Here is a 13125-nt window from a genome sequence, read left to right as displayed (position 1 = left end):
CTTTAAAGGATCGTGTCTGTTTTATTCTGCATTTATTATGGTTTGTAAATAAGTCTCCTTGGAAAAATAAGCAGAGTAGAAACTGTTAAAATAAATAACAATAAATAAAACAAATATACTCTAATTTCTGAGGGCTGCATTCAAGTAAATAGTTGTGCTAGGGGGAGTCACTGCAAGGAGTCCTGCTACCAAAACTGGCCTTTCCCAGAGCAGCACTGGAGGATCAGGAGAAACCCCAGAGCAGCACTCAGGGTGAGGAGAGGTCAGCTATTTCCATCAGGCAATGAGAGGAGTGAGCCAGCAGGAAAGAACACTGAGCAAGCTGGAGTTAACTCTTTATCAGCCGCAGTTAGCCCTTTATCTGCACAGGAGTGACAGGTGTAATGTGCACAGCAACTCCCACTTGCTGGATCATCATGGACCACTTATAAACGACATCTCCAACTCTTCGAAAGATTCCATCAACGGTGTCTCCGAAAAATTTTACACATCACTTGGGAAGACAGGTGAACTAATATCAGTGTATTGGAAGAAGCAAAGATCACCTGTGTCGAAACAATGATCCTTCAACATCAACTTCGTTGGACTGGTCATGTTGTGCGGATGCCTGATGATCATCTTCCAAAGCAACTACTCTATTCCGAACTTAAAAATGGAAAGCGTGATACTGGTGGTCAACAAAAGAGGTTTAAGGACTGTCTCAAGGGAAATCTAAAAAAATGTAGTATAAACACTGACAACTGGGAAACACTGGCCTGTGAGCGCTCCAGTTGGAGAACAGCCTTTACCAAAGGTACCATGGGCTTTGAAGACATTCAAACTCAGGACACAAGGGAGAAACGTGCTAGGCGGAAGGCACGCTTGGCAAATCCACACCGTGATCAACTCCCACCCGGAAACCAATGTCCCCACTAAGGAAGGACATGTGGATCCAGAATTGGCCTCTACAGTCACTTACGGACTCATTGTTAAACCCGTGTTTATGGAAGACAATCTTACTTGGCTACAAGTGATCGCCAAGGAAGAAGAAGAAAGTGCAGCAACTCTTCTCCAGCAGGTCTTGCCCCAGTAAGGCAGTTGTGGAGACCTCCCTACAATTGCCCAAGCCAACTCAAGCAATCTGAGACTGTGCCTGCACGAAGCTAACTTCCCCTCTGCTCTCTTCATGCGTCTCCTGGTTCTGGAAAACCAGTGGGGAGCAGGAAGGGGAGACACCCATGCTTCTTCACCAGCTGAACTCAGCTCTGCCTCCCTCCTCTCCTGCTTCAGCTTCTGCCTCTTTCTGGATTGCTCTCTGCTACAGACTCCTCCCTGCTCACTAAGCCCTGTTTCCCTCTTTAGCTTCTGACACCTCCCCACAGTCTTCTCCCTCTGACCACTCATCATCGTCTCACCCCTAATCCCCAGGCTCTGAGCCTCCTTCCCAAGCTGGGACCTGCAACTATTACCTCACAGCCAACCAGGCTGTGACATCCAAGGAGAAATACTAGGATTGCTGTAGCAATCTCCTTAGCGGCATGTTTATTTCCACCCTTGCAAAATGGGTCTGGTGAAAACATAGGTCCATTAGTTAAATAAAACCCAATCATGTTAACATGATTCTACTTGGATTCAGATAGGAATAAAGTGGGAATGTCTATATTTAAAAGAAAAGGACTCCGACCGTCCCATTGTCATGAGAGACCAGTTTCCTTTCTGATTCACGTGAAGGAAAGAAGTAGTCAGGGAATGAATGCTGCAGGCATGTATATTGATTTTATTAATGCCGTGCTATGAAAAATGTACTAATATTAGAAACCATCTTTACATCACACCATCAGATGCTCCTTTTTATTCAGATCTGGCCTCAGGACGATAATGTAGGACTTGGGGATGAAGATGCAACCCAGTAACCCCGAACTGGAGGCCAAGATAGAGAAGACCTGCACGGCTACCATATATTTCCCCTTGGTGCTCAGGTAGGCTGGCACAAAGGACACCCAAACACTGCAAAACACCAGCATGCTGAAGGTGATCAGCTGGGCTTCGTTGAAGGCCCCAGGCAGCTTCCTGGCTAGGAAAGCCACCGTGAAGCAGACGGCCGCCAGAAAGCCCATGTAGCCAAGGGCAGAAGAAAACATGGCAACGGAGCCTTCGTTACATTGCAGAATGATCTGCCCAGGCTGGGAGTGCATGTCGGAGTCTGGGAAGGGGGGAGACATTCCCAGCCAGACCATGCAGATGCCCCCTTGGACACTGGAGAAAGACAAGACCAGGCAGTTGGCCAAGCTCTTGCCCAGCCATTTCCTCATCTGGCTCCCTGGCTTTGTGGCCATAAACGCCACCACCACCGTGATAGTCTTTGCCAACAGGGAAGACACGGCCACGGAGAAGATGATGCTGAAGGCAGTTTGTCGGAGAAGGCAGGTCCACTTCTGGGGCCGACCGATGAATAAGAAGGAGGACAAGAAGGAGAGCAGGAGGGAGACGAGGAGCAAGTAGGTGAGGTCCCGGTTGTTGGCCTTGACTATTGGTGTGTCAAAGTATTTAATGAAGATTCCCAAAAGAAAAGCAGCAGTCAGGGACAAAAACAGGGCAAAAGAAGCTAGGATGATCCCCAGAGGTTCTTCATTGGACAAGAAATGTATAATCTTGGGGACACACTGATCTCTGTGTAGATTGGAATTCTGATCATCTGGACATTTGTTGCAATGCTTTGCATCTGAAAAACACAAGAGTGACCTCAGTGTTGCAAATATAAATATTATTGCCATGATATCCCATAGTCTACTACATAAAGGTAAAGGGTAAAGGGACCCAGTAGTGGCAGACTCTGGGGTTGCATGCTCATCTCGCTTTACTGGCCGAGGGACCCACAGTGCCACCCGTATTATTCTGTGATTCTTATCTGATTACTGTATTTTGGGTTGTAGGTTTGTCATGAAGCAATTTTGGGCTAAAGTCTGGGGTCAGAATAAAAGTATTAAGGGCCAGCATAATCCATTGAACTCCTTTAATAGGGGAAGACCTCCCTCCATAGGTACCAATGCCTGGAATTTGAATGAGATTTTGAACTCTGAAAAAGTGACTCACTCTTTTCAATATCCTTTCCTTTTGGGGTAATTTACCTTCCTGAATTGAGATTGTCCTTTCCATACATTGAACACAATCATAGCAGCAGACTGGCTGTCCTTCCTTAATCGCCTTGGCATATCCTGGTTGACAGCTTTTGGTACACCTTGACAGAGGCATGTTCTAACCAAAATGAGACAAAAGGGGGAAGGGGGAGAAGACCAGGTAACTACCAACCAGTGAGCTTGACATAGATACACGGAAAGGTCCTGGAGCAGGTAATGAAACCGTCTGTCTCTGAGCACTTAGAAAAGGATGCTGTGATTACGAAGACCCAGAATGGGTTTCTAAAAAACAAGTCATGCCAGATGAATCTCATTTCCTTTTTTGATAGAGTTACAAGCTTGGTGGATTAGGGGAATGCTGTGGACATAGTCTATCTTGATTTCAATAAAGCTTTGACATATCCTCCATTATATTTTTGAAGACATGCTGGTAAAATGTGGGCTGGATAAAGTAACTGTTAGGTGGATTTGTAGCTGGTTGACTGACTGAACCCAACGAGTGCTCATTAATGGTTCCTTGTCTTCCTGGACAAACGCGACAAGTGGGATGCTGTAGGGTTCTGTTCTGGGCTCATTGTTGTTCAAGAAGTGTAGCGTTCTACACTTGGGCAGTAATAAGCAGCTGCACAAATATAAGATGGAGGACACCTGGCTTACCAGTATTATGTGTGAAAAGGATCTAGGGGTCTTAGTAGACTACATGCTTAATATGAGTCTACACTGTGATGCTGCAACAAAAAAAAAGCTAATGTGATTCTAGGCTTCATCAAGAGAAGTATAGTGTTTACAGCTAGGGAAGGAATAGAACCTGTGCTTTTTTTCTAGAAAAATATGTGCCTGTACTCACCATTAAGTTGTTAAAGTAAGTACCACACTTTTTAACCGGGGGGATATATATATATATATATATATATGTTTTCGTAGATTTTCACGGGTACAGGAATGCAGGTTTTGGTGTCCTCGGGTGTCTTCCCGTGTAAAAGTTGGGGTGTCTAGGCGACGTTTCGACGAGGTCTCACTCGTCATCTTCAGGCTGGTGCTTTCGGCTTCTTGTTACTGGAACAGAGCGGGATCTCAGTGTTTGAGTTCCTATAAATACTGTAGAGGGGTGTGGTGTATTGCCTCAAAAGTTCTGGGCAGAGGGGAAGTTCCCAGGCTAGTGTTCTTTTCTTCTTTTGTTCCTTAATTACTTGAGGGATATCTTGAGTGATTTCTTGAGTGATATTCTGAGTACCACTTAGGTGGGTCATTAGGTGTGGATTAGTTGCTAAAGCCTTCGTGTCTTGACCTCTTGAATTTGTGAAGAGTTTTTCTGGGAAGATGGCTGTACTGCACTTAGTTGTGCTTTGGCTTGGCTTCGTGTATAGGGGCGAGCTGTGGTTTTGTGCCCTGTGCCAGCCAGATCTGTGTAGGGATTGCAGGGGGGTGCAGCATCCGGAGGTGCCACTATGGTTTGGTTACTGGATGGTGTCTGTAATTTATCTGTGGAGAGGGTCTGGGTTTGGGTCTGGTGTGGTTGATTGGTGGTGGCGTTCTGTGTGCCTCTGGATCTGGTGTCGGTTTTTGTGGGGAGGGCTAATTTCCAGATGTCTGGCAGGCGGGACGTGTCGTCACGCTTGTTCATGTTGTGAGGGTGTTTCTCTATCTCGATGGCTTCCATGATTATTCTCTTGTGGTGATGTTCCATGTTGAAGAGCAATTTGGAATCTGCAAAATTAATTTCGTGTCCTGTTTCTTTCATGTGTTGGAAAAGAGAGGAAGATTTTTCTTCTTTTTTGACGGCATTCTTGTGTTCTGCGATACGTGCATTTATTCGTCTGTTTGTTTGTCCAATGTACGTGGCTGGGCAGACTTTGCAGGGTATTTCATAGACCCCTTGGTTTTCCAACTGGATTTTATCTTTGGGGTTTCTGAGGATATTGGCTATTTTTTGGTTGGTGCAAAAGGCTGTTTTGATATTGTGTTTATGGAGGATTTTGCTAATTTTATCTGTAGTGCCCTTGATATAAGGAAGGAGGGCCATGCCATTGTTTTCTTCCGTGTCTTGGTTTTTGGGGGGTGTTTCTTTTTGGATTAGCTTCTTAACCCTGTTTTGCTGGTATCCATTGGCGATTAACACATTTGAGAGATTCTGTAACTCAGTTGTCAAGTGGTCTTTGTCAGCCAGGCGTTTGGTTCTGGAGATGAGGGTCTTGGCTACGGAGTTTATTTGTGCAGGGTGGTGGTGTGATTGAGCATGTAAGTAGCGGTTGGTGTGTGTTTTTTTCCGGTAGATAGTGTGTCCTAGGGAGCCATCAGGTTTTTTGTAGATTAGGACGTCAAGGAAGGGAAGCTGGTTGTTGGCTTCTATTTCCATAGTGAATTGTATTTTGGGGTGTAGGCTGTTGAGATGTGTGAGGAAGCTATCTAGTTTTTCTTTCCCGTGTGGCCAAATTACAAAGGTGTCGTCAACATATCTGAGCCAAAGTTTGGGTTTGTGTTCTGACTTGTCTAAAGCATTGGTTTCAAAGTGTTCCATGTACCTGATGGCTCCCTAGGACACACTATCTACCGGAAAAAAACACACACCAACCGCTACTTACATGCTCAATCACACCACCACCCTGCACAAATAAACTCCGTAGCCAAGACCCTCATCTCCAGAACCAAACGCCTGGCTGACAAAGACCACTTGACAACTGAGTTACAGAATCTCTCAAATGTGTTAATCGCCAATGGATACCAGCAAAACAGGGTTAAGAAGCTAATCCAAAAAGAAACACCCCCCAAAAACCAAGACACGGAAGAAAACAATGGCATGGCCCTCCTTCCTTATATCAAGGGCACTACAGATAAAATTAGCAAAATCCTCCATAAACACAATATCAAAACAGCCTTTTGCACCAACCAAAAAATAGCCAATATCCTCAGAAACCCCAAAGATAAAATCCAGTTGGAAAACCAAGGGGTCTATGAAATACCCTGCAAAGTCTGCCCAGCCACGTACATTGGACAAACAAACAGACGAATAAATGCACGTATCGCAGAACACAAGAATGCCGTCAAAAAAGAAGAAAAATCTTCCTCTCTTTTCCAACACATGAAAGAAACAGGACACGAAATTAATTTTGCAGATTCCAAATTGCTCTTCAACATGGAACATCACCACAAGAGAATAATCATGGAAGCCATCGAGATAGAGAAACACCCTCACAACATGAACAAGCGTGACGACACGTCCCGCCTGCCAGACATCTGGAAATTAGCCCTCCCCACAAAAACCGACACCAGATCCAGAGGCACACAGAACGCCACCACCAATCAACCACACCAGACCCAAACCCAGACCCTCTCCACAGATAAATTACAGACACCATCCAGTAACCAAACCATAGTGGCACCTCCGGATGCTGCACCCCCCTGCAATCCCTACACAGATCTGGCTGGCACAGGGCACAAAACCACAGCTCGCCCCTATACACGAAGCCAAGCCAAAGCACAACTAAGTGCAGTACAGCCATCTTCCCAGAAAAACTCTTCACAAATTCAAGAGGTCAAGACACGAAGGCTTTAGCAACTAATCCACACCTAATGACCCACCTAAGTGGTACTCAGAATATCACTCAAGAAATCACTCAAGATATCCCTCAAGTAATTAAGGAACAAAAGAAGAAAAGAACACTAGCCTGGGAACTTCCCCTCTGCCCAGAACTTTTGAGGCAATACACCACACCCCTCTACAGTATTTATAGGAACTCAAACACTGAGATCCCGCTCTGTTCCAGTAACAAGAAGCCGAAAGCACCAGCCTGAAGATGACGAGTGAGACCTCGTCGAAACGTCGCCTAGACACCCCAACTTTTACACGGGAAGACACCCGAGGACACCAAAACCTGCATATATATATATATATATATATATATATATATATATGCATGCCGGTACTGCGTACCCTTGAGTACCCCCTGAGAAAACAAGCGCTGAAAAGGACCACTCTATTCTGCCTTGCTCGGACCACAGCTGGAGTACTGTGTCCAGTTCTGGGTACCACAGTTTAATAAGGATATTCACCAATTGGAATGTATGCAACCAAGATGATCAAGGGCCTGGAAACCAAGCCTTGTGAGTAATGATTGAAGGAGTTGGGTATGCTTAGCCAGGAAAAGAGGAGAAAGAGAGGAGATATGAGAGCCATCTTCAGCTATCTCAAGGGCTGTCACATGGGTAATAATAATAATAATAATAATTTATTTATACCCCGCCCATCTGGCTGGGTTTCCCCAGACACTCTGGGCGACTTCCAACAAAATATTAAAATACAGTGGTCTGCTAAACGTTAAAAGCTTCCCTAAACAGGGCTGCCTTCAGATGTCTTCTAAAAGTCTGGTAGTTGTTCTTCTCTTTGATTATTTTCTCCTGCTCCAGAGGGTAGGACTTGAACCAATGGAGTCATGTCACAAGAAAGCAGATTGCGACCAAACTTCATTAAGGACTTTCTGATGATAAGAGCTGTTGGACAGACTCCCATTAGAGGTTGTGGACTCTCCTTCCTTGAAGGTTTTCAAGCAGAGATTGAAAGGCCATCTGTCATGGATGGTTTAGCTGCGATTCCCACAGTGGGTTGGGCTAAATAACCCTTGAGGTCCCTTCCAACCTTACAATTCTATGATTATACGATTCTAAAGCATCAAGCAAAATACATTAAGGTTTGTGGATATGAGTCATATAGGGGAATTAGGATTGCAGCATATGCTATGGAAGTGTGAATTTGCTTCTGACTTGCCAGGACCATAGGACTGCCTGGTCTGAGCTAAAAAAGAGAGTAAGGTGAAACTGATTATTTCCCCCTACCTGTTTGAACCATCTGGGCCACACAATGGCATTCTGGTCAATGGCGAACTTGATAATCTCTGGAGATGCTGATCTCTCTACACTCCCAACTTTCAACCCAACAAGGGACTTATTGGGAAACGCCACCCAGTTGACAATGTCAAAGTCAGCTGCCAGCTCCCCATTCTCATCCCAATAAGCTCCGTCCATGGAAAAGTTGTAAATATGGAGGTTTCTTAGGAAAGAGTGTAGCTAAAATGGTACAGGAAAACACACACATGATTAGGAAACGAGGAACAAAGTTGCGTACGTGAGCCTTGCTCACTTGGAACTCCAGTTTCCAATGGTGCAGTCCCTCAAAGACTCAGTTGTGGCAGCGGCTATTATTTGGAGGTGAAGTGTGTCTATTTCTGGTTCTTCTTTAGACTCATTAATGAAAGCAAGTTTGGTGTAATAATTATGGTGTTGGTGTAGGATTAGGAAGACCAGGGTTCAAATTCCAGCTCTGCCATGAAACTCACTGGGTGACCTCAGGTCAGTCACCACCTTGCAGTCAGGATACAATGGGGGGGGGGGTGGAGAGCCATGTGCTCCTTTTTGGTCTCCTCAGAGGAAAAGTGTGACACAAATGTAGCCATAAATCAAATACAAGCTTCATTTTGCATCCTGATTAGGCAGTTGGGAGCAATGTACGCATTGCTCCGCTCTGTTTTAAAATGTGTGCTTCAGCCAGGCAATTTTATTTTGGAGTAAAAAGCAGCTGTGGGGTCTCGATCTGCAACATGCTCTCGATCCGGATCAGGGCCACTTTAGTTTCCCATCAAACGCCATGCCCCCTCAGGTGTTATTTGCTCCAATAGTACAACTGCTGGCAGCTCTTTCATGGCCGCTAGCTAGATTTGCCTCCACAGTTGGGGCCAGCGATGCCTTTTTACCTTTACAAGTTGTATATATGTAAAGGGGGGGGGGGAGCTGCCCTCGACCACAGACCCCGCTCCCTTGCATGCAAGTACTAATCCAACAGGGGGATTACAAAATAAACAAAATCACCACATCTGCGTCTCAAAAAAAGCAAACCTCATTTCAAATTAAAAACAGCCCACTTTGCAAAATTCAGAATTAAGCAACCTCGTAATAAATCCATCATGGTGTTCCCTTGCGCCAGAAGCAGTTTAGTTTTGCTGGCCACATGACCCGGAAAGCTGTCTGTGGACAAACACCGGCTCCGTCGGCCTGAAAGTGAGATGAGCACCGCAACCCCATGGTTGCCTTTGACTGGACGTAACCATCCAGGGGTCCTTTAGCTTTTTACCTTTACAAGTTGTATACAGTGGTATCTCTGGTTACGTACTTAATTTGTTCTGGAGGTCCGTTCTTAACCTGAAACTGTTCTTAACTTGAAGCACCACTTTAGCTAATGGGGCCTCCCACTGCTGCCGTCCGATTTCTGTTCTCATCCTGAAGCAAAGTTCTTAACCTGAGGTATTATTTCTGGGTTAGCGGAGTCTGTAACCTGAAGCGTATGTAGTTCTTAACCCGAGGTACCACTGTACTGACTTAACGTTCAAGAATGAGTAGCTGTGAGAGAAAGGATCATACCTGCCACGGTTGTGGTCTTTGAAGGTCCATCTTGCCCCTTCCCACCGTTGTCTTCTGGCTTGGTTTGGATGAGTATACAGCACTCAGGACACTTGCCATGGCCTGGATAGTGTTGTAAATACTGTAGCTGTCTTGAGACAGGATTCTCTCGATTAGGTCTTGTGGCAGGGTCCCCAGTTCACCTCTCTTTCTACATCTTCTCCGGACTCGCTCAGAATTCTTTGACATGGAACATCTAAATTCCATCCTCGCAAACTGATGGATTTCAAGGTTGTGTGGGTCAAATGTTTCATATTTTGCCCTCTTTTTCGTCTGGACTAAGAAGGACAAGGTTGCAGGGACACGCCGGGGATCATATTGAGATGCTTCACTCATACTGAGATCCTGCAAAGCTGTCGTGACCCAAACTTTCCCCATCGTTTTAAGTTTCTTTTCAATTTTTATAACAAATGTCATTAGAATTAAAGTAGACTGAAACTCTGCGTGGTAGACAACTACATTGATTTGTTGCTGCATGGAAAATGAAACCAGGTGCTTTACATTATAGTAAGTCACAGTTTCTGCGATGCTTTCTGAGAAGGCCACACAAATATCATTCTTTGTGACCGCAGCTGTGAAGGTCCTCATGAACCTTTCTCCATCGTCATTGTCTGGAGCAATGAGACCGATCCACGTCCATTTGAAATGCAGGAGCAATTTGACCATAGCCAGGTGAGGAGGTTCCTGTTTTGGGACCATGTGGTAGAGGAAAGGGAACCGAGTTTTATCAGTAAATTCACGACTAGCAAAACCAAAGCTGACCTAGAAGAGAAAAGAAGAGTTTGGTTTCTTCGTTTGTTTTCAGCACAAATATGTATTAACCTAAACAGATTAATAACTAGGAAAATATTCGTCATTACGATTGGTTGAGAGGCCAAATTTATTCATTTATTTTTAGTTAAAAGATTTATTACCTGCTTTTTGAGCAGATGTCCCACACAACAGTTCACTATGTCAGCTAAATGCACAAAGCGAAATACAGTGGTACCTCAGGTTACATACGCTTCAGGATACAAACTCCGCTAACCCAGAAATAGTGCTTCAGGTTAAGAATTTGCTTCAGGATGAGAACAGAAATCGTGCTCCGGCGGTGCGGCGGCAGCAGGAGCCCCCATTAGCTAAAGTGGTGCTTCAGGTTAAGAACAGTTTCAGGTTAAGTACGGACCTCCGGAACGAATTAAGTACTTAACCTGAGGTACCACTGTACAGCATGGAACCATTTCAAAGATGCACTTAGAACAACAACAGTGACCCTGAACGCCAACACAGAAAATAAAATAAAGCATCAATTATGAAAATTTGCCCAGGTTATGATCCCAATCTATACTACAACTGAAAGGCTGCAGTCACGAAATTAAAAGACGCCTGCTTCTTGGGAGAAAAGCAATGACAAACCTAGACAGCATCTTAAAAAGTAGAGACATCACCTAGCCAACAAAGGTCCGTATAGTAAAAGCTATGGTTTTCCCAGTAGTGATGTATAGAAGTGAGAGCTGAACCATAAAGAAGGCTGATCACCGAAGAATTGATGCTTTTGAATTCTGGTGCTGGAGGAGACTCTTGAGAGTCCCATGGACTGCAAGAAGATCAAACGTATCCATTCTGAAGGAAATCAGCCCTGAGTGCTCACTGGAAGGACAGATCCTGAAGCTGAGGCTCCAAGACTTTGGCCACCTCATGAGAAGAGAAGACTCCCTGGAAAAGACCCTGATGTTGGGAAAGATGGAGGGCCCAAGGAGAAGGGGACGACGGAGGACGAGATGGTGGGACAGTGTTCTCGAAGCTACTAACATGAGTTTGACCAAACTGTGGGAGGCAGTGGAAGACAGGAGTGCCTGGCGTGCTCTGGTCCATGGGGTCACGAAGAATTAGACATGACTAAACGACTAAACAACAACAACAAATTTCTTCACAGCCTGCTTAAAGACTACGTGAGGCGAGGGTCCTCCTTCACCTTAGGAAGTGCTGAATGCAGTAAATATATTCCTGTGGCACAATGGTTCAATGCATCTGGCTGTTAACACAGAGGTTTGGTGGTTCAAGTCTACCCAGGGATGGCTGTGGGCAGGATTCCTGCAATGTAGGGGGTTGGACTAGATGACCCTTGGGGTCCCTTCCAACTCTACAATTCTGTGATATCTATGAATCCTCAGAAAGGCCCTATTATGAGTGTCCACTAGCCTAATTGTATTCACCTGTGTAGGCTCCATTGGTTCCAACTCCTAGGGGCCCGGGGCCCTTTGGGGGCCTCCAATAAAATATTTGAGGGGCCCCCCAAGTTGATGCATGCCCCACAAATGCCCCAAGTGTCTCTCCTTGCCGTCTGCTTGGAGCAGCCAAGAGGTTCCTGCCACTTGGCTCCACGGTTGGCAGCAACAAAGCTGCCATTTCCTCGAGAGGAAGGGAGGGCTGGGGCAAGGGGAGTCTCTGCTTCCCTTGCTTCCTAGCTCTGCCTCTGTTGCTGCAAAAGGGAAGTGTAAGTGAAATCAGGGAAGTTAGGGAGTATATAAGTACAGTGATTTAAGTTACTGAAATGGGGATTGCCTAAATGCACTGCTGTGTGCTTCATTCTGGAATGTTCCGCAGCAAGTGTGATTGGTTAACTCTGGTCACATGGGAGGCATCTTATGACGTTTTCTTTTGTGCGCGAGTGAGTTGACCTTAATGGCTGCATCTCCACAAACGCCTAAGAAGAGACAGGGTTAGGTAACTGGAGTGCTAACGTTTCTGTGTGAATGTGTACGCGACAGAAAGAAGAAGTACAGAAGTTGACGGTTTTAACTTTCAACCGGTTTCAGGCAATGTATTGATACATCGCGCAGGCCTTGATACGGTATTATGTTGTTTAAAGTGATCAACAAAGCGATATGGAGAAGTTTGGTTTGAAAAGTACAGCAACTGAAAGCATGCATGGCTCGGAAGTATATAGAAGGATGTAAGTAGTTGGAGCCGTCTTCAATGTTTGAAAAACTACTTCCTTTGCAATATTTGTAATAAGGCTATATATGTGATGTGACATCTGATTTATCTTTTTGCCAAATAATGTTATTTAATCTCTTGAGAGGAGATGTAGTCCAAGGAATTGGGCCGCTGAACACAAAGTCAAAATCAAAGAGTTTACAGAAAGTTTATAAGAGGCAAACTGGCTTTTCACCATCTAATGCTTAGGTACCGTATTTTTCGCTCCAAAAGATGTACCAGACCATAAGGCGCACCTAGTTTTGGGAGGAGGAAAACAAGAAAAAATTACTCTGAATCCAAGAAGCCAGAACAGCAAGAGGGATCTGGCTTCTGGGATACCGTGTGGCTGTTCTGGCTTCTGGGATAACTGCACCAAGCCTCTTCAGGGCAGCGGGATGATGGTTCCCCCTGCCCGAAGAGGCTGCTTATGGCTAAGGCAGAAGCCAGGACAGGCGCTTCGCTCAAGGGGCGCTGCGCAGTTCTCCCTCTCTGCGCAGCGCCATTCGCTCCATAAGAAGCACTCAAATTTCCCCTTACTTTTTAGGAGGAAAAAGGTGCGTCCTATGGAGCGAAAAATACGGTAGTTCTTAAAGTGATCATG

The 13125-nt window shown here is 45.2% G+C and overlaps 2 protein-coding genes across 2 annotated transcripts in view; one reads left to right on the top strand and one right to left on the bottom strand.

The window, feature by feature from the left end:
* Positions 1-13125, top strand: part of LOC310701800 (macrophage mannose receptor 1-like) — a 210937-nt gene that overhangs the window by 36579 nt on the left and 161233 nt on the right. The gene's annotated exons all lie outside the window — the stretch shown is intronic.
* Positions 1809-8143, bottom strand: LOC310699269 (vomeronasal type-2 receptor 26-like; the record flags this gene model as incomplete). Its single annotated transcript, XM_083486891.1, has 3 exons — positions 7947-8143; positions 3108-3234; positions 1809-2701 (listed from the first exon to the last, which is right to left on the bottom strand). Exons 1-3 carry the CDS (start codon positions 8133-8135, stop codon positions 1809-1811), a joined length of 1209 nt encoding a protein of 402 aa, XP_083343017.1. The 5' UTR covers positions 8136-8143.

This window comes from Podarcis liolepis (genome assembly GCF_965112155.1).
Source record: "Podarcis liolepis genome assembly, chromosome: 2".
Taxonomy (NCBI): domain Eukaryota; kingdom Metazoa; phylum Chordata; class Lepidosauria; order Squamata; family Lacertidae; genus Podarcis; species Podarcis liolepis.
Note: the sequence above shows the minus strand (reverse complement) of the source record. Positions and strands in the feature narration are given on the sequence as shown.